The following is a 22189-nucleotide window of genomic DNA, read 5'->3' on the forward strand; positions in this document are numbered from 1 at the left end:
GATTGCTGTACACCAGCGGAACCCATCCAACTTGAAGGAGCTGGAGCAGTTTTGCCTTGAAGAATGTGCAAAAATCCCAGTGGCTAGATGTGCCAAGCTTATAGAGACATACCCCAAGAGACTGGCAGCTCTAAATGCGGCAAAAGGTGTCCTGACAAAGTATTGATTTGGGGGGGATAAACAGTTATGCATGCTCAAGTTTTGTCTTGTTTCACAATAAATATTTTTGCATCTTCGAAGTGGTAGTCATGTTGTGTAAATCAAATTTATACAACCCCCCCCCCCCCAAAAAAATCAATTTTAATTCCAGGTTGTAAGGCACCAAAATAGGACAAATGCCAAGGGGGTGAATACTTTCGCAAGCCACTGTAGGTGAATTGCAACAGCACTCGGCTGCGTTCAAAACAAATTTAGATGGTACAATAATTCCGTACAGTAGCCAGTACTTGTTTTCTCACATAAAACGACATTTAGCGAACAGTGTCGAATTTTACCAACCAGAAATGACAAAGCGATTTCGACATTGGTCGTTTGACCTGATTTCATCTAGATAACACAGCCACACAGTCAAAACAGTTTCCCCATTTTGACAACAAATGCCGCTCCGGTGGGAGAAATTAGTAGGTGAATATCACAGCCAATCGCAGCACTGGTGGGTAGGTAATACTGTGAAACACCACCTTTCCACTATAACTGCAGATATATTATGGACATTTTCTTAAATTACAATGCAAAAATAAAAATACATTCTATGTGTAGCACTTTTTAAGTATCTGAACATGTTAATACTCCAACCTCGTGAAATCGACAAACTGACACGTCTTCATTTAGTCAAAAACAGCCTTCTATTGAAGGAGCGCCTTCGATTTGACTGCATTGGAGCTGCATAATGCATATGCATGAAAAGCAGATGTCATCAGCTGACTTTGCAATTCCAAGCCATAAACCGTTGTTTAGGTAAAGTAGGTTGTCGAGGAAATGACCTCTAAAAATATGTTAGGAGATTATCTTGACAACGCTTTGTAGTCTGTCAGTGTTCAGTAGGGGGTTCGACTAATGTGTCTTGGTCTCTCTTTGCCCTCATCGTGAGAGGTCAAAGTTGACACAGGGAGTGTGATCTGAGTCCGTAGTTTGAGAGGCTGAAGTGGGGGTGTTAGTCAGGCTCACTCTTAACACCACAACTTTTGAGCTGTCAATCAAATTGACTGGTTTCTCTCACTCATCAGTCCCAACGGAGCGGGTGGGGTTTTGGTTTCTCTCCACATCTCTGGTTTTCTTATGCTGTCAATCACAGAGGGAGCGTTGTCTTTGGCTGTGGGTCGTCGACAACGGCTGGAGCTGAGTACCACCCAAGTCTGTGGTTTGTTACGCTTGCGGCAGGCTCGTTGTTTACTGTGGAGGGCCCAGCCAAACGTAGCAAGCCTCGCTGAGCCACCATCCCAGTAGTGGGAAGTATGAGTACAGAAGGAAGAGGAGCTATTCCTGGCCTCTCTGGGCTGGCATGGTGGCCATGCGGCCACTGCTTTACGACTCTTCAATTTAAGGCCCAGCGAGCCACCAAGCAGTGTTATTGTGGTTTACACAACACATTTTGTTGGCCCTTTCTCTCACTCTCTCTGTCTTTGTGTGTCTGTCTTTACCCTCTCTCGCTATACGTCACTGTTTTTCTCTTTCCAACTTTCCAACCCTCTTTCTCTCTTCCCATCTCCCTCTCCTTTCTTCCTCCCCCTCTTTCTCTCCTTCCCTCTCTCTTGCTCTCCGAGGAGTGTCAAAGGCTGATTCCTCCTCTAAGAGCTTACATTCCTAGCGTGTACGAGCCCTCCCAGGCGAACGTGTCACACTTCTAACGTTACAAACCATCTGTGATGGGAACACACGTCTCAATCCTCAATCCCCCCCCCCTCTCTTTCGCTCTCTTTTTCCACCACGTCAGTGGGAATGCAAAGAACAGAACGGAGGGGAAGGATTATAATTTTTGGGGGGCCTGTCTGAGCGACTAAAACGTGGCTTGGAATTGTAGACATTTTGAGTCAGTTGTGTTATTAAGTCGTACTTCTCTGCCGCATACAGTTCTACATGACACAGCGATCTGAGTCATTTGGCTTAGGGTGCCAAGATGTGTTCCTTTTAGGGCACTTTGTGGCAGCGGTCGGTGGGTATGACGTGTTTAGAGGCCACCTGTGTATTTGACACATCAGCCTCTGTTCTCTAACCTCTCTACCCAACGCTTTATGCATTAAACACACACTCCCAACACACAATGCTTTATATAAGTGGCAAGTTTTCGAAAGAACAGGGATTCTTGGAATGACTCGACCTTCAGGGCCGAGGGGGCGTGCGTGTGTAGCGTGTGCAGTTCTCTGGCTGAAAGTGAGACTGTGTGCAAATGTGGGAGGTATTTGATTTCTAGTGAATATACAGTACCAGTCAAAAGTTTGGACACCTACTCCATTCAAGGGTTTTTCTTTATTTTTACTATTTTCTACATTGTAGAATAATAATGATATCAAAACTATGAAATAACACATATGGAATCCTGTTGTAACCAAAACATTGTTAAACAAATCAAGATTATATTTGAGGTTCTTAAAGGTAGCCACCCTTTGCTTTGATGACAGCTTTGCACACTCTTGGCATTCTCTCAACCAGTTCCATGAGGTAGTCACCTGGAATGCATTTCAAATAAACAGGTGTGCCTTGTTAATTTGTGGAATTTCTTTCCTTAATGCGTTTGAGCCAATCAGTTGTGTTGTGACTAGGTAGGGGTGGTATACAGAAGATATACTATTTGGTGAAAGACCAAGTCCATATTATGGCAAGAACAGCTCAAATAAGCAAAAAGAAATGACAGTCCATCATTACTTTAAGACACGAAGGTCAGTCAATGTCAAACTTTTCAAGTGCAGTCGCAAAAACCATCAAGCGCGATGATGAAACTGGCTCCCATGAGGACCGCCACAGAAAGGAAGACCCAGAGTTACCTTTGCTGCAGAGGATATGTTCATTTGAGTTACCAGCCTCAGGAATTACAGCCCAAATAAATGCTTCACAGAGTTCAAGTAACAGACACATCTCAACATCAACTGTTCAGAGGAGACTGCGCCAATCAGGCCTTCATGGTTGAATTACTGCAAAGAAACCACTACTAAAGGACATCAATATATAAGAAGAGGCTTGATTGGGCCAAGAAACACGAGCAATGGACATTAGACCGGTGGAAATCTGTCCTTTGGTATAATGACTCCAAATTTTAGATATTTGCTTCCAACCGCGGAGTAGGTGTACGGATGATCTCCACATGTGTAATTCCCACCACGAAGCTTGGAGGAGGTGTGACTGTGTGGGGGTGCTTTGCTGGTGACACTGATTTAGAATTCAAGGTACACTTAACCAGTATGGCTACCACAGTTGTATTTGCATCCTACCCTTGCACTGGGCTGTTATAATAATATATGCCATTTAGCAGATGCTTTTATTCAAAGCGACTTAGTCATGCGTGCATACATTTTACATACGGGTGGTTCCGGTAATCAAACCCTCTTTCCTGGTGTTGCAACCGCCATGCTCTACCAACTGAACTACTGAGGACAGTGTGCTGACCCTGTGTGCTCTCTGTCTCCCTTTGCAGGTGATGAGCAGTCGCTTCCTGCCCTACGAGACCATTGTCACCGACGCTGTGCTCAGTCTGGATGAGGATACGGTGCTCTCAACCACAGAGGTTAGTGTTCCTCCTCACATCACTAAGGATACTGCCTACTACTATGTTGGAATGGGGGACTACTTTCTTTCTAGAGCGCTGGTACTCTCCCCTGCTTTTCTACCCTTGAACTCTTTGCTTTTCTAAACTCACCTCACTCTACCTCATGCTGTTCTTTAAAAAAAGGTTTTTGTGGCCACTCTCTCCCCATGTAGCTCCCCAGTCTATCCCCCTTCTCTCTTTCGCTCCTCTCTCTTCAAATTGCGCTTTATTTGTCACATGTGCCGAATACAACAGGTGTAGACCTTACCGTGACAGGGGGTACCGATACCGAGTCAATGTGCGTAACTACAGGTTAGTCGAGGTAATTTGTACATGTAGGTCGGGGTGAAGTGACTATGCATAGATAATAAACAGCGAGCAGCAGCAGTGTAAAAATTTGGGGGTGTCAATGTAAATATTCCAGGTGGCCATTTTGATGAATTGTTCAGCAGTCTTATGGCTTGGGAGTAGAAGCTGTTATGGAGCCTTTTGGACTCTTTACCTGCCGTGCGGTAGCAGAGAGAACAGTCTATGACTTGGGTGACTGGAGTCTTTGACAATTTTTGGGGGAGGTCCTGAATGGCAGGAAGCTTGTCCCCAGGGATGTACTGGGTCATACACACTACTCTCTGTAGTAGAGGTCGACCGATCTATGATTTTTCAAAGGCGATACCGATTTATTGGAGGACCAAAAAAGCTATTTCCAGGTAGAAGTTTTAGGTTGTAGTTATTATAGGAATTATAGGACTATTTCCCTCTATTCCATTTGTATTTCATTAACCTTTGACTATTGGATGTTCTTATAGGCACTTCAGTATTGCCAGTGTAACAGTATAGCTTCCGTCCCTCTCCTCGCTCCTACCTGGGCTCGAACCAGGAACACATCGACAACAGCCACACTCGAAGCAGTGCCACCCATGCAGAGCATGGGAAACAACCACAGGCTCAAAGCGAGTGACGTTTGAGACACTATTAGCGCGCACTAACTAGCTAGCCATTTCACATCGGTTACACCAGCCTCATCTCTGGAGTTGATAGGCTTGAAGTCATAAACAGCGCAATGCTTGACGCACAATGAAGAGCTGCTGGCAAAACGCACGAAAGTGCTGTTTGAATGAATGTTTACGCGCCTGCTTCTGCCTACCACCGCTCAGTCAGATACTTAGATACTTGTATGCTTAGTCAGCTTATATGCAACGCAGGACACGCTAGATAATATCTAGTAATATCATCAACCATGTGTAGCTAACTAGTGATTGTTTTTTATAGATAAGTTTAATGCTAGCTAGCAACTTACCTTGGCTTACTGCATTCGCGTAACAGGTCGTCTCCTTGTGGAGTGCAACTAGAGAGAGGCAGGTCATTATTGCGTTGGACTAGTTAACTATAAGGTTGCAAGATTGGGTTCCCCGAGCTGAAAAGGTGAAAATCTGTTGTTCTGCCCCTGAACGAGGCAGTTAACCCACCGTTCTTAGGCCGTCATTGAAAATAAGAATGTGTTCTTAACTGACTTGCCTAGTTAAATAAAGATTTTTTAAATCGGCAAATCGACGCCCAAAAATACAGATTTCCGATTTGTTATGAAAACTTGAAATCGGTCCTAATTAATCGGCCATTCCGATTAATCGGTCGACCTCTACTCTGTAGTGCCATACCAGGCGGTGATGCAACCGGTCAGGATGTTGCAGCTGTAGGTGTTGTCGTGCACTCTTCACAACTGTCTTGGTGTGTTTGGACCATGATAGTTTGTTGGTGATGTGGACACCAAGGAACTCTCGACCTGCTCCACTACAGCCCCGTCAATGTTAATGGGGGCCTGTTCGGTCCGCCTTTTCCTGTAGTCCACGATCAGCTCCTTTCTTGCTCACATTGAGGGAGAGGTTGTTGCCCTGGCACCACACTGCCAGGTCTCTGACCTGCTCCCTATAGGCTGTCTCATCGTTGTGCTCAGGCCTACCGCTGTTGTGTCATCAGCAAACTCTCTCTTTCCCTGCCGGTCTCTGTATCTTTCCCCTACATCTCTCGCTCCATCTCTCAACCCGCTTTCTCTTTGCATCCCTCTCAGTGTAGTGGCCGTCCAGACTGGCCTGGGCTCAGCTAAGCTCTGTTCTGCTGATGGGGATAATGATGTCACCGTTGGCGTGACTCCAGGGTCCTCGGCACTTTGTGTGGTGCTGTGTGAGCACAAGGACCAGTGGTATAATGCTATTTTTTTAGGGGGTGCGGGAGTGCAACACAAAACTTATGTAAATGACATCATTTCCTCCAGGTTTGTACCGACAGATGTAGCCAATTGAATAGCCTATCATTTATAGAATGTGCATAAAATGCATCCTCCAATTGCAAAGTCTGCCAATGGCCACACACATTGTCTAAAGCACATTTTCAATTTTTAACATCTTCAAACACCAAGTTAGGCATAGCAGGCTACCTAATTTCAAAATAAACAATGGTATTTCTTCACGTTTTTTTTTTTACCGGTGAAACGTCCAAACTTAATCAGTTTCATTAATTACTGTTTGGTAAGTGAATTAAAGCAGATGGTGCTAACAAACTATTAGCCTTCCTTGTATTCTGTTTCAACCAAAGCATAAATCCTGCCCTCGCTGTTGAATTTTGGTGCTTTATTTTATTTTTAAAGAGACTATTCTGCTTCTGCTAACCATCCTAACATATAATTCGAGATGAGGAGGTGTTTGGGGTGTAACAGTAACCTTATAGTCCTGCTATACTATTATATTAGGTTATGTTATGTAACAAGCACATGAATCATTATGCGATCTTGTAAGACATTGATTCAGCTTTGATCCCACTTTACTAAACGAGCGCCATTGTGAAACATGATCATTTTCTATTTGAAGCAATAATAAGTGTTCAGTATTACTGTTAGGCGTAAGGAAACGGATCTTGATGAGACATCATTTTAAGTGGCGCTGAATGCACCGTGCCAGGATCGCGCAATGATGTTAGAGAAGTTAAGTGGTGCTGAAGGCTAGCTTTTTCTTTTTTTTATATCATTGCACTGTTTGCGAGGACCGCTTTATTGCGAGTAGGCGTTTCATTGTTTTGTGTAGCGTCGACGCTACAGAGACGGAGCACCACTGCACTGCTCTCCGGCAGCAATACACGCCTGCCAGGGACCAAGGCTGACTGGCCATATGAGAGTACAGCGGTAGGGAGAGAGGGTGAATGAAAGTATAGAGTGCTCCAAGCCTCCCTCTCTCACTGCTTCGCTCCGTCAATTTTGTCCCACATGCAACTTTCTCTTCCTCCCGCTGTTATATACTGTAGTACGTAGCCATCTCCCCTTCTCTTTCATTTTATCTCTAGCAGTTTCTCTATTGCGCTCTTTCTCTATCCTTCTGTCCCTCCTTCTGTCCCTCCCACTCCTTTACAAATTTTTGCTCTCCCCATCTTCCTCTACATCGCTCTCTGCCTGATTGTCATCTCTAATCGAGTTGTGATCCCCTGCAAATTGAGGAACTCGCCATTGTGGCTTTTTAAATGGATGTGCTGTTTAATTTCTCCTTCCTAGGGTGGCTTTTCTCTTCATTCCTCGAGCACAAGAGTTTGGCATAACACCATGAGAACACAGATGTTGCCGAGACGAGGTTTTGAGTGGGAGCCCATAAAGGCTGTTTTTGTGGCGACCATGTGGTTGCGTTATTACACACTCTTAATTTAGTCTCTGGTGGAGGCACTCTATTCGTCCAAAATGGCACCCCATTCCTGACATAGAGCACTACTTTTGACGACAAAAGTAGTGCACTATATTGGGAGTAGGGTGCCATTTGGGACGCAGACTCTGGTTTTTCTGGCAGCTGCTGGAACCAGCCAGTCTCCGTCTGATGTTTTCTCTAATTATTTGTTTAAATGCTTTGATCAACCAGCGAGGTCAGCCAACTGCAGGGGGCTTTTGAAAACACTTTTTTTTTGTAATGTCTGTGTGTTATGAGTTGTAATTGTGTGCGGGGCACTCGAGAGGGGGTGTCTATGCCTATGCACATGGAGAGAATGTGCATTCATTATGTATGTGTGTTGAAGGGATACATCAGGATTATGGGAATAAGGCGCTTTATCTACTTTCCCAGAGTCCGTTGAACTTGTGGATACCATTCTTATGTGTCTGCGTGCAGTTTGTTGCTAACTAGCATCAGCTCAATGACTTGAAGTCTATGGTATCTGCTAGCAAGTCATTGCGCTAACGCTAGTTAGCATTGACGCGTGAATCCCCCCGCTAACTACTTTCACACTGAACACACACATTAAAATGGTATCCACTAGTTCATCTGACTCTGGGGAAGTAGATAAAGGGTCTCATTGCCAAAATCCCAAAGTATCCCTTTAATAACCTGACGCTTTGTCTTCCTCCTCAGGTGGACTTTGCCTTCACGGTGTGGCAGAGCTTTCCAGAGAGGTTGGTGGGCTACCCGGCCCGGAGCCACTTCTGGGACAGTAACAAGGAGCGCTGGGGCTACACTTCCAAGTGGACCAACGACTACTCCATGGTGCTGACCGGAGCTGCCATCTACCACAGGTACAGAAAGCTACAGTACAAGCTCTGGGGTGAATGTTCCCTTAGGTATAGATCTAGAATAAGCTTCCCCTCCCCACATCCTTAGCTTAACCATTAGTAGGGAAATGCAAAACTTACGCAAGATCAGTGTCGAGGGCCAAATTCACCCTAATATACAGTACAACACTACCAGCAGTGGTTGACTTGGACTGAAATACAGTGGCTTGCGAGGGAGGGTATTCACCCCCCTTGGCATTTTCCTTTGTTACCTTACAACCTGGAATTAAAATGTATATTTGGGGGGGTTTGTATCATTTGATTTACACAACATGCCTACCACTTTGAAGATGCAAAATATTTTTGGGGGTGAAAGAAACAAGAAATAACTTAAGCGTGCATAACTATTCACCCCCCCAAAGTCAATACTTTGTAGAGATACCTTTTGCAGCAATTACAGCTGCAAGTCTCTTGGGGTATGCCTCTATAAGCTTGGCACATCTAGCCACTGAGATTTTTGCCCATTCTTCAAGGGAAAACTGCTTCGTCTCCAAGTTGGATTGGTTCTGCTGGTGTACAGCAACCTTTTAAGTCATACCACAGATTCTCAATTGGATTGAGGTCTGGGTGTTGACTAGGCCATTCCAAGACATTTAAATGTTTCCCCGTAAACCACTTGAGTGTTTCTTTAGCAGTATGCATAGGGTCATTGTCCTGCTGAAAGGTGAACCTCCATCCCAGTCTCAAGTCTCTGGAAGACAAACGGTTTCCGTCAAGATTTTCCCCGTATTTAGCACCATCCATCATTCCTTCAATTCTGACCAGTTTCCCAGTCCCTGCCGATGAAAAACATCCCCACAGTATGATGCTGCCACCCCCATGCTTCACTGTGAGGGTGGTGTTCTCGGGGTGATGAGAGGTGTTGGGTTTGCACCAGACATAGTATTTTCCTTGATGGCCAAAAAGCTCAATTTTTGTCTAATCTGACCAGAATTCCTTCTTCCATATGTTTGGGGAGTCTCCCACATGCCTTTTGGCAAGCACCAAACATGTTTGCTTATTTTTTTGTCTTTAAGCAATGGCTTTTTTTCTGGACACTCTTCCGTAAAGCCCAGCTCTGTGGAGTGTACAGCTTAGTGGTTCCATGGGCAGATACTCCGATCTCTGCTGTGTGGAGCTTTGCAGCTACTTCAAGTTTATCTTCGCTGCCTCTCTGGTTAATGCCCTCCTGTCTGGTCCGTGAGTTTTGGTGGGCGGCCCTCTCTTGGCAGATTTGTTGTGATGCCGTATTCTTTCAATTTTTTTATAATGGATTTAATGGTGCTCCGTGGGATGTTCAAAGTTTCTGATCTTTTTTTTATATATAACCCAACCCTGATCTGTACTTCTCCACAACTTTGGCCCTGACCTTTTTGGAGAGCGCCTTGGTCTTCATGGTGCCGCTTGCTTGGTGTTGCAGACTCCGGGGCCTTTCGGAACAGGTGTGTGTGTATATATACTGAGATCATGTGTTTAGATTGCACACATATGGACATTATTTAACTAATTATGTGACTTCTGAAGGTAATTGGTTGGACCAGATCTCATTTAGGAGCTTCATATAGCGAAGGGGGTGAATACCACTTTTCTGTTATTTATTTATTCGATTTTTTTTAAACAAGGTATTTTTTTCATTTCACCAATTTGGACTATTTTGTGTCCATTACATGAAATCCAAATTAAAATCTGCTTCAATTACAGGTTGTAATGCAACAAAATAGGAAAACGGCAAAGGGGTGAATACTTTTGCAAGGCACTGTAGGTGCCAGTACTTATTTTGGATGCCGGTACTGTTTGTATTTCGGTGCAGGAACTTCACAATACCTCGGAGCTAATATTCTATAAGGGGTAAAGGAAGTCAAGCGGTAGAGAATTTGAGGTGCCAGTTCTCGGGTCCAGTGAGCTCCTGCTCAAGTCAAAGCACTGGCTACTAGTGGAGGAAGACGTCGGAGGATGGGCTTATTGTAATGGCTGAAATGGAATGAATGGAAAGGTATCGAACACAATTGAAAGTGACATCAGCCTCTACTGAACACTACTGTAGGAAGTAGCCTGAGGCTGCATATGGCAGTCATGTTGAGTGGAGCATGATGGATCCTATCCCAACCCTCATTACATTGTCTTTTTCATACGGTTGTCCAACAAAGACTCAATTCATGTCTATAAAACGGACATTGAACTGCTTGATTAGCGTTGATTAATTAACTCAAAGAAATCGATCCGAATTCGATCTTGAGTACGCCGTCACAGATCTTTCCAAACACTTCCAAATCACCCTCTCGACTCTTCTTCTTCTCCCCCTCCAGATATTACCACTTCCTGTTCACTAATGTTTTCTTCCTCCTCAGATATTACCACTTCCTTTACACAAACTTCCTGCCTGCCAGCCTGAAGGGCATGGTGGACCAGCTGGCCAACTGTGAGGACATCCTCATGAACTTCCTGGTGTCAGCAGTCACCAAGCTACCGCCCATCAAGGTCACCCAGAAGAAGCAGTACAAAGAGACCATGATGGGACAGGTGTGTGTGTGTGTGTATATATATATATATGTGATATATATATATATATATATCCCTGATTGGTAGATTAGTGGCAACCCTGATTAGAAGCACCTGCTGCTCATCGGTTGTTCTTCACAAATGCAGTTTTCAATTCAAATAAATTTGTACCTACACACTGAAAAAGGCTATGAAGCTGAAACGTCTGTGTACGCTATCCCTGATGCAGTGAACATTATTTTAAAAATCTAATAAGGAAGGAAGCTTGATGCGACGTCTTTTTGAGTGCGAACCCATTACACCTTTGTGTTTTTCTGAACTTGCAGATTATACGCACCAGACAAGCTTCTGGGAGAGCACGATGGTTGATTACTAATCATGTTGGTAACCAGTTTAAAATAGCAATAAGGCCCGAGGTGGTGTGGTATATGGCCAATATACCACGGCTAAGAGCTGTTCTTAAGCACGACACAATGCGGAGTGCCTGGATATAGCAGTTAGCCATGATATATACCACAAACCCCCAAGGTGCCATATTGCTATTTTAAACTTGTTACCAACATGATTATTAATCAACCATAGTGCTCTCCCAGAAGCTTGTCTGGTGCGTATAACCTGCAAATTCAGATTAGAAACTGGGTGGGTTCTAGCCCTGAATGCTGATTGGCTGAAAGCCGTGGTACAGTACACGACCAAACGTATGTGGACACCTGCTCATCAAACATCTGTTTCCAAAATCATGGGCATTAATACGGAGATGGTCCCCCCTCTGGTGCTATAACAGCCTCCACTCTTCTGGGAAGGCTTTCCAGTTCTGTGTGCTTGTGTGGCATACCACATCGCGGCTGAGCCGCTATTGCTCCTACACGTTTCCACTTCACAATAACAGCACTTACAGTTGACCGGGGCAGCTCTAGCAGGGCAGAAATTTGACAAATGACTTGTTTGAAAGGTGGCATCCTATGACAGTGCCTAATGAAGTTAGTATGTTTGAGCTGCTTTTTGAAGCAAAAGTCGAATTGGAAACATTATTGCCGTTTGTTGAATTCGATTTTCATTATAGCAAGCTCGTGCTGATGGTTTGGTTAGTGGAAGTTAAAGGGCACCTCCACCACTTTTCAACCAAATTTGAAAGCACAATACAAGTGTTAACATATGTGGAAAAAGTTTCACCTGATGACGTCAAAAATGAAAACTTTAAAAAAAAAACAGTGATTTTCAAACAGTTAGAGATTCGCGGTGACGTGGGGAGCAAGAAAATGTCCTCCCTTGGGCTAGAAACCTGTCGCCTGTTTAGAAAAGGGAAAGCAGCACAAGAATGTGACCCTTGTTCAAAAATGATTATTTTCAAAGAAACTCCTGTTTTCGTTACCGAGATGAGTCCCAGCTTTCTGTGAGTGTATATACAGTTCCTTCAGGGGGAAATCGGGAGTAAAAAAATGTGCTTAACAAGTCCCAACTTGCATGGCCTCCCTCTGTGCAATAATAGTGTTTAACATGATTTTTTTAATGACTACCTTGTCTCTGTACCCCAAACATACAATTATCTGTAGCGACCACAAAGACTAGTGAGGTTTTCCAGTGCCTCGCAAAAAACGGGCACCTATTGGTCGATGTGGAAAACCATTTTTTTAAAGCAGACATTTAAAGCAGACATTTGAGCATGGTGACGTTATTAACTAGATTTTGGATGGTGTATCAAAACACGCAGTCACTATAAAGATGCAGATGTCCTTCGTAACTGAAAAGCCCGAATGAAATCAGATAATTCTGCATCCTATTTTGACAGGTTGCACATCAAAATATCACTCATGCTTTTCTTGGATATGTTAGTTGAATTGGCTTTCTTTTTTTATTCAGTTAATCTCAGTTGTCTTACTTGGCACTGGAAAATAATTGTCTAGAGCCCTGCTGCTAATGTAAAGTAACTTTCCATAAAATATATATATATATTGTTGATATTGAGCAAAATAGTTACATTTATGGCAATATGACTTTTTCTCCGTATTACCCAGCTCTAGCAGCCCCCCCCAAAAAAAGAATAATGTATAGCTGATTTATTGTTATTGCAAAAAATGTCAATTTATCACTATGTATTTTTGTCTCTATCGCCCAGCTCTAGTCCCCACCATTTTGAGAAACCCTGACCTTATTTAGTGTCATGACATGCTTCTGTGATCTAACAATATCATCCATTTTTCTCTCTCCTCCCGCCGTGCAGTCGTCGCGGGCTTCGCGCTGGGCCGACCCGGACCACTTCGCCCAGCGGCAGACGTGCATGAACAAGTTCGCCAGCTGGTTTGGCGGCATGCCCCTGGTCCACTCCCAAATGAGGCTGGACCCGGTGCTGTTCAAGGATCAGGTCTCCATCCTGCGCAAGAAATACAGGGACATCGAGAGGCTCTGACAGGATGTGCACCCCCTGCCAGAGAGGCCGGGGGAGGCGGTAGCCGAAGGAGGACCACGGCAGTGGCAGTAGGACAGTCAGCCACCTGGAGCCCAATCTAAGGCGGCGCTACAGCTCTGTCTTCCACTCAGCACATTGCCAATGACTACAGCAGCGCCAGGACTTGACGAGCGAAATGGTGTCTGGAGAACTATGCGTATACACACACAGAATATACAGATCTGTAGTACGTTCACATAAACACACACAGACACTACTGACGAGACTCTTGGGTAGAATATTTTTTTTGTATGAATGCCACGAAGGAGCGGATTACGACAGACTTTCCTGCGACTCTCTGCACATGTGCAGGATGGTGGAGGAAGGGAGGTGTCCAACATGGCAACCCAACCTCAGATCAGATCCGCCCCGGGCTGGTAACCTAGAGTCAATGCAACCCCACCTTGACTCCTTCATGACCTCCCTATGTCTGCATCAGGACCACTGAGACACTCACCACCAGCCCCTGCTCTGGACCCTAGGAAACCATGTTCCTCCATTACTTTCCTTGCCATACTTCCCTCCCATATGTACACTGGTTTGAAGCCTTGGGGTCTTATCTTCCTAAGAACTGTCCCCTGATTCAATTAAATTCAACATTTGGTAGTAAAGGTCGAGAAAAGTTGAGTCCAAGCTTCCCCCCCCCTTATATTTTTGCTATTCTTTTACTGGAAGGGTGGTTTAAAAGCCACCATTTTCAAATGGTGCCACTCATATTGCCATGAGGCAGTCGCAAAACCCACAGAAACACCCACTCTATGCTCAGTCTTTGATTTTCTGATAGTTAGATTTTTATTTCTGTCTGTTTCTCTGATTTATCACAACGATAAGCCAGAAGCATGTCACATTTAAAATGTACCCTTTTTCCTTCAAAACTCTCAACTCTCAAAAGCAGTTTCACTTTTCTCCTCGCCTTTCCCCTGGGAAGCGCCGTACCAGTGTGTGTACAGAGGTTGAATGTAGGCTCACCCCCACCATAAGCCCAAGCGGAGCACTTTCCCTCTGTCGGAATGAGCAACATGAACATTCCTGGATGAAATGGAGCAGAACACTGCCTTCTAAACCAAACCCTTTTCACCCATTTTTTCAATTTCCCCTTTATTGTTTGAGCAATCCCGTGGCAGGAGTGCATGCTAAATTTAGACCCTGCTTCATTTCCACAGGGGTGTTACAGATTTCAGTGACTTGTCTGTTGTGCCATGTCCCCGAAATTCACATTAGGGCTGCCTTTTTAAAATTGCTTATTGCACATATTTTCCGTAAATCGATATCGAAAGCAGGAGAACATGCTATCTGGTCGAAATGCCCTCTGTAATATTCGTTGTTCTTCCTAGATGCCCTCATCATAATGATGTTGGTGAAATACAAGCCTCAAAGCCATTCGATAGATGTAGGCATTTCCTACACCATTTGTCAGAGGACATATGTTTTGTGTTTAATTAGAGAAAGACATTTCATTTGAAGTGTTGGTTTCCCTGGGGAGCAGCCCATGCTGAAACCGTCTGTCTCTATATTTCCCATCATGTCTGACTCTGCTCTGGATGCGGTGACCCACAACCATGACCCTTTGGCTCTAGGCATACAGTGAAAAGACAACCAGCTCCCCCTTCAACGAGCCTTGTCATTGTAACGTTCTTCATGACCCTCTTTGTTCATAATTTCTGTTGCTCCTAGTTTTCCTGTGATGCTGGTGTGCTCACAATAGACTCATCCCAGCTCAACTATATTTGGTCTGACACATTGTTTTGTATTGTGGTCAGATATGAAAAACCTCCATACTTCCTTTTAATTGATCAATTTCAAGGAAATGGCTTTGAGATGTGGAAGCTCATGGCTTTCTAGTGAAATCCTATTGTGAACAGGCTTTAGTCTTTGTACCACACAAAGAGCCCTGCTAGTTCACTCGAACAGGTACTTGAATGTCTGAAGACTTGAAGGAGCGTAAGTGTGCTTGAGTGGCCTTTTTTTTATTGTGAAGGTGACTGAAGGTGCATTTTTGTTCAGAACTAGGCTGCATCTGGCTCCCGAGAAACCGGCCCATAGTGTATCAGCTGTGAGCCAAAGCTCAACTATCTGTTTTTTTTTTCTATCCCCTTCATCGTATCTGCGTCATTTCTCATTGAGGTCGTTGTAGACTCTTTTTACATTTTGATGTTGTTGTTTTCATCTTCCATATCAGGAAACAATCAATGGACGTCAGTGTCCACTAGGTGTATACATGGCCAATGAGTTGATATTGTGTCATTGGTGGGCCTGGCCCATCTACTCTTGTCATTTTCACAATGTCATATGTGATATTATCAGCATAACACTTAATACTACAGTACAGTTAGATTTAGTACAGTTTCAAAGCTGGTATTTTGTCAATATATTGTTGTTTTTTTTCCACAAAATGTTTGCATTTCATGTTTATTTTCTTTCTGGCAATGTACTCGGGAGAAGTTTTGGAATGAACTTGTATGACTTGATATTGGCCAAGAGAGATTTACGTTGTATTTTGATGTTGACTTACAGCAAGCCTTGGATCTCTTGGCACTAGACATGCATCTCAATGATTCTGAAAAACGTTGGCCTGCATCTGGTCCCCATTTTTGAAGTTCAGTCAACCATCTTTGTATCAAGCCTTTTTCTATCTAGAATTGTCTGAACGAACTTGTTATATCTCAAGTGCGAAAGTCCCCAGCCTTGCACATTGACTTCACGAGCGAAACCAGAGACATTAACATTTCTGTACATAAACATGTATATTTATTTTCATATGTGAGGAAAAACCAGACTGTGTATAGTATGAAATGACAGGGGAAAATAACAGGATTTCATGGCTGAAGGAATAGTTGATGAGCAAAAAAGAAATCTGATTTTGTAAGTTATATACATTTCTTTAACCCTTGTGCTTTGCTGGGGGGGATAAGTCCATTGTGGTATGGGTCAGATTGACCCGCACAGTGTAAACACACTCGACAGTCAGAATCAAGTAAAAACAGGCAAAACGTTTGTCTTGTCAGACCTTTCAGAAAGAAGAAATACAAGAACATTTGATTTCAAAAACTCTACATTTAACTATTTGTTAAATATATTTGTCACAAACCAGCATTTTCTGTTTCCCCAAGAAGGCATTTTTTTTTGTATTTCCCAGTAACAATTAGGTGTTATTTGACCCTATTGGTCAGAATTATCCCACATGTTGAACACAATGCACGTGTGTGCTTTCTGCAGATGTACAGTTGAAGTCGGAAGTTTACATACACCTCAGCCAAATACATTTAAACTCAGTTTTAAACAATTCCTGACATTTAATCCTCGTAAAAATTCCCTATCTTAGGTCAGTTAGGATCACCAAATTATTTAAAGAATGTGAAAGGTCAGAATAATTGTGATTTTTTTCAGGTTTTTATTTCTTTCATCCCATTCCCAGTGGGTCAGAAGTTTACATACACTCAATTAGTATTTGGTAGCATTGCCTTTAAATTAACTTTGGTCAAACATTTCGGATAGCCTTCCACAAGCTTCCCACAATAAGTTGGGTGAATTTTGGCCCATTCCTCCTGACAGAGCTGGTGTACCTGAGTCAGGTTTGTTGGCCTCCTTGCTCGCACATGCTTTTTCAGTTCTGCCCACACAGAGGAAAACGTGTAGGCCCTGGAGCTGACAGTCTACCTTGACTTCGCTGTTGTGACCATTCTAATATAACCATATTTAGATGTCCATGTCCTCTCTTCTCTGGATGATGGCTGTTGCATGATGCTCTCTCTCATCGGATGGAGGGGATGGTATGGCAGACTCTACCTCCTGAATCCTCTTCATCAGAGAAATATTCACAAATCTGGATCAATAGCATTGTCCGGTCTCTCAAACCTCTTCTATTTCACTGTCACAGTCCAAAGTTTGTGATGAGGCTTCAATGACTGAAAATCTTTTGGAGCTCATATGTATGACTGTCTGTGTCGGCGATCTGCTGCTCTCACACTGAGAAGGAGAAGCTTGGGGGAAACTCCTTTCCACCCAAACATAATTATAAAAGTGCAACCAGAATCAGTCAAAACAGAATACATCAAAGACACCTTGTTTATTTTGGACCTGTGCAAATATCTATACACGTGAAAGCCTCTGGGTCAAAATGACCCACAACAGCATGTTTGTATACAAAATCTACACACATTCCACAACATATCAGCGTGTCCACATTTTGAAGTTAGGTTCATGACCCTAAATGAGGAAAAGTAATTTTCATGGAGGAAGAGGTTAACTAGTATTTTAGACAACACAAACGTGGAAATGGGTCAAATTGACCTACAACATAATAGGAGGGTTAATTGTTTTCACATTGTTGCCAATATATATATTTTTTTTGTTTCCATGGAATAAAACCATCCCTTTTTGCTTTTAAAATCATCTATAGAGCAACTGCAACCATTATAGAAATCCATTTGTGTTACCATGTCAGTTAATTCATAATCACCATGGAGACGATGATACCAATCTAGAATTGGTTTTGCTGTGAGCATTTCGATGGCAGCTGGGTCTCTTGAACAGATCGAGGGTTTTCGTTTGTTGCTACAGTGTATTTTAGATTCACCATGTTTTTTTTTGTCACTGTCCACATCTGCATACTCATTGATAGTTTGGGGAAAACTGGCAATTCTCTTGACTGTCATATCTGGTACAAATGTAAAACAACTCTCATTTAAACATGTCCTTCCATAAAACCATAGGACACCAGACATTCTATGGTTTATCAATGCATGGCATCTGTATCAGTGTGTTTGGATGTGCAGGATGGTTCTGTCTGTGATTTGTTTTTGTTTTTCAATCAAATGTAGGATTTTGAGCTCATGGTAACTAACTGTCAGTCAGAAGAGGAGCGCCATACAGGGCTCTCGTTCAACTGGACGTACACTGGAGATTTAGCACCGCTTTCATTCATTCTTGACCACTCTTCCGACGGATATTAAACTGTGGCGATGGCCGACAACGCACCTGCATGACCACTTCTATGGAATTATTTATCAGTACTTGGCTGTATCAGACAGACGAGAGTTTTTTTTTTTTTTACGATTTAATTTGCTCCCAGCTGTCCTGATGCCTTCCTCCTGCCTACCTTGTAATTAACAAATTACTTTTATAGAGGTAAATGAAATAGAAACATGCCAATTTTTGTAAGAATGATTTATAATAAAAAAGAAACATTTGATCATTGATGTGTGACTGTTTATTGCTTTGAGACAATGTCTAGCCTACTGCTAAGCATAGTAATGTCGAGTTACATTACAGAATAGACAAGGCACATTTTGGGGGGTTTAAAACCCCTCTCGGTCTAAGCCCTTTGATTGCAATGTCTACTAAGCTAACATGGAATTGTTTTAAGATTGTCGTATCATTTTATGACCCCTGTAGGTATAAAAAGCCGAGCCCTCACCCTTCGATCCAACAGGTCCGTCCAACGATCCATCGACGGTAGGTTTATGCCCATGGGCGACATTGTTGCCGGTGATGTCTGGTGAGAACCTGCCTTACAACAGGCCGACAAGCAATCAGTCCAGCTTCTCTCAGCCTATTGCAGACAGTCTGAGCACTGATGGAGGGATTGTGCGTTCCTGGTGTAACTTGGGCAGTTGTTGCCATCCTGTACTTGTCCCACAGGTATGATGCTCGGATGTACCGATCCTGTGCAGATGTTGTTACACGTGGTCTGCCACTGCGAGGACGATCAGCTGTCCTTTCTGTCTCCCTGTAGCGCTGTCTTGGGCATCTCAGTACAGGCATTGCAATTTATTACCCTGGCCACATCTTAATGCCTCCTTGCTTAAGGCACGTTCACGCAGATGAGCAGGGGGACCCTGGGCATCTTTCTTTTGGTGTTTTTCAGAGTCAGTAGAAAGGCCTCTTTAGTGTCCTAAGTTTTCATAATTGTGACCTTAATTGCCGACCGTCTGAAAGCTGTTAGTGTCTTAACGACCGTTCCACAGGTGCATGTTCATTCATTGTTTATGGTTCATTGAACAAGCATTGGAAACGGTGTTTGGATTTTTACAAATTATCGTTGAAAGACAGGGTCCTGAAAAAGGGACGTTTCATTTTTTGATCATGTCACCAGAATAAAATCCTTGATATTTATTGCAAATGTGCATCAAGCTCATCACCTTGCAGTTTCACCACCCTGTGAAATTGATTATTTAATCTGTATCCTAATAAACAGCATGCTTTCCCGGATGAGTCGTAGTGGGAGGACTACACAACATGTCATCGCGTGACTCCAAGTTACTTTGACAAGATAGGTTATTATATCAATATTTGCGCACAAAAGCATTTCCACTGACATTTCTAGCATAATTTTATTTTACCGACACAAAAAGATCCCACATTATCTAGGGTATTTTGCTGACATTTGGAATGGAATATAACTTTTAATAACTCAATTCAGTGTAACATTGATACTATTGCACAATTCTAATTTGTATATGGGTCACAAATAAAGCTATCCCCAGTCAAATTGGTGCCCACCTCCTGCACTGCTCACACCTAATCCAGTCCCCACCTGTGACTGAAAAAAGGGGGAGAGATGCCAATTGAAAAGCTCTCTTAAAAACATAGCAAGCTATGTGACATAAAATGCAGTGTAAAATACATAAAAGCCTATAATGTAACATTAAATGTAACGCTATCAGTCACTAGTCACATATCAGTCACATTTATAACTGCAAATAAGTTACGTTATCTTTTTAATGTATTTTACCTCAGACAATCTGGTAGTAAGGTTGCTAGCTAGCACTCCTAGCACTTTATGCTGACTAGCATTTACAGATAGCACTAGTTTATGCTAGCTAGCAACTTCACTAACTGGGCTAGTCATTGTCTCAATGACAGGTAGAAACACATTCATAACCATAAAGGGGAAACTAGCCCCTTCACTAAAAAAAAAAAAAAAAAACTACATTTCTCTCTAAACAAGTGGATTATTTATCATAAGGATTTCCTACTTGTGTATCTATTTTTTTTTAAACTTTATTGGAATATATCTACAACATTTTCAAAATGGCAAAAAAATTACAAATTTACCACGATCGTTTTGAAATATCTCAAATTTGTGATGACACAGAGGACATTTTTGTTGAGCAAGAGCAGTGACAACAAGGAAAATAATTTGGTGACATCTTGTGGTCTTAATGTGAATTACAGGGGGATTACCCCCTTGTACCCTACTTTACAAGCATAAAAAGTTTGGCTGGAATCCTGGTTTGTGAAAATAAATCATGATCCACTATCCAGCGATTGATTCTTATTCTGTGGAAGGAGCGTCTTTGCTTTCCTCCCTATTTCTGCTTCCCAAATGACACCATATCCCCCACATAATGCACTGCTTTTGACCGGAGTCCAATGCGCTCTGGTCAAAAGTAGTGCACTATATAGGGAACAGTGTGAAATTTGGGATGGAGTTGCATACTATGTCTTCTAACATTTGCCTGAGGACAATAACCTCATAACACAACTTGGATATGACCCCAACCATCTTCTTAATTATTTATCGGAATCTTATCTGAAGATAATATTGATATTAATATGAGACCTGATAGCCTGCAGCCTCGCTTTCTGTTTCTCTGTCGGCCACAGTCCATCTTTCCGCCCATAGCCGGTCGTAGCCTTATGCTAAAAAAAACAAGCTTGTTGGCAAAACTTTTTAGGGCCCCCCTCTTGGCAGCGGAGAGAGAAATGTGTGGTTTTGCCATGGGTTTGATAGAAAAGTTTGCAGTTTAAAAGCAAATTTCCTGCAATTCTACATATTTTACCATAGCTTATGCCATTTTAAAGATATCTGAGAGAGTGACTTAAAAAAAATCGATGGGGGCCCGCTGGAGGTCCGGGCCCCTGGGCACGTCCCCTGCATACCTGATTCGTAATTCAGCCATGATTACTACAAGGTTTAGATATCTGGCTAGACTAACTTACCTCGCAACCTAAAACATTTTAGCCAACATGGGCTTACTGACTGATTGTAAGAAGACTACTTGGGAGTAACAAGCTACCTACTCTACATTCCTGACGGGTAGTTATTTAATGCTCTGGTGTTTTCACATATTTAAAGCTATTCAGTCAAATGTTGAAAATTAATAGATTAGATATGTAATTAGTTAAGAATGTTCGGTAAGGTTGGAAAACAAAAGTCGCAATCTTGATTTGAACTGGCAACCAAGCGGGTCGCAACACGCATGTAATGCCTCCAACCTATTTTTAACCACCTACTTTCATCCAACCAATCACATTAGTTCTGCTCAACACGGAGCTTCCTTCAGAACATGATTGAGGCCGATGTGATGCTAATGATTTGTCGAGACTGATGGTTTGTTTATGTAGCAGGTTAGGAGAATGAGGGGTTGGATTTAATCTGTATTGCGGGAGATCTGTGTTAGAGTTTGCAGGGAGTGCATTCACGGTAAATGCTGCATATGTCGACCTAATTGGAAATTACCTTTACATTGTAACGCAGATCTTCCACGATACAGATTGAATCCAACCTGAGGTTAAGGTTAGGAAAAGGGTTAGGCTTAGCTAAAATGATAGTTGTCAACAACCAGATGGAGCTGTAGGCCTACTCCATCCAGTTACAACCGTAGAAACCATCACCAACACTGCATTCGGGAATGTATTCAGACCCCTTGACTTTTTCCACAATTTTATTTTACAGCCTTATTCTAAAATTGATTAAATAAAACATTTTCCTCATCAATCTACACACATTACCCATAATGACAAAACAAAAACACTCAATTGAGCTCCGGTGCATCCTGTTTCCATGGATCATCCATCATCCGTTTCTACAACGTAATTGGAGTCCACCTGCGGTAAATTAAATTGATTGGACATGATTTGGAAAGGCACACACCTGTCTATACAAGGTCCCACAGTTGTCAGAGCAAAATCCAAGCCATGAGGTTGAAGGAATTGTCCGTAGAGCTCT

General features: G+C 42.8%; 1 protein-coding gene across 1 annotated transcript in view; it reads left to right on the top strand.

The window, feature by feature from the left end:
* The window catches only part of LOC135550067 (exostosin-1b-like), a 96593-nt gene extending 78161 nt beyond the window's left edge, over positions 1-18432 (top strand). The window contains exons 8-11 of the mRNA XM_064980533.1: positions 3629-3718; positions 8116-8276; positions 10640-10811; positions 13012-18432. Coding sequence (XP_064836605.1) covers positions 3629-3718; positions 8116-8276; positions 10640-10811; positions 13012-13197 — 609 coding nt within the window. The 3' untranslated portion in view covers positions 13198-18432. The remainder of the gene's footprint in view (positions 1-3628; positions 3719-8115; positions 8277-10639; positions 10812-13011) is intronic.
* Positions 18433-22189: the final 3757 nt, after the last annotated feature.

This window comes from Oncorhynchus masou, chromosome 12 (assembly GCF_036934945.1).
Source record: "Oncorhynchus masou masou isolate Uvic2021 chromosome 12, UVic_Omas_1.1, whole genome shotgun sequence".
NCBI lineage: Eukaryota > Metazoa > Chordata > Actinopteri > Salmoniformes > Salmonidae > Oncorhynchus > Oncorhynchus masou.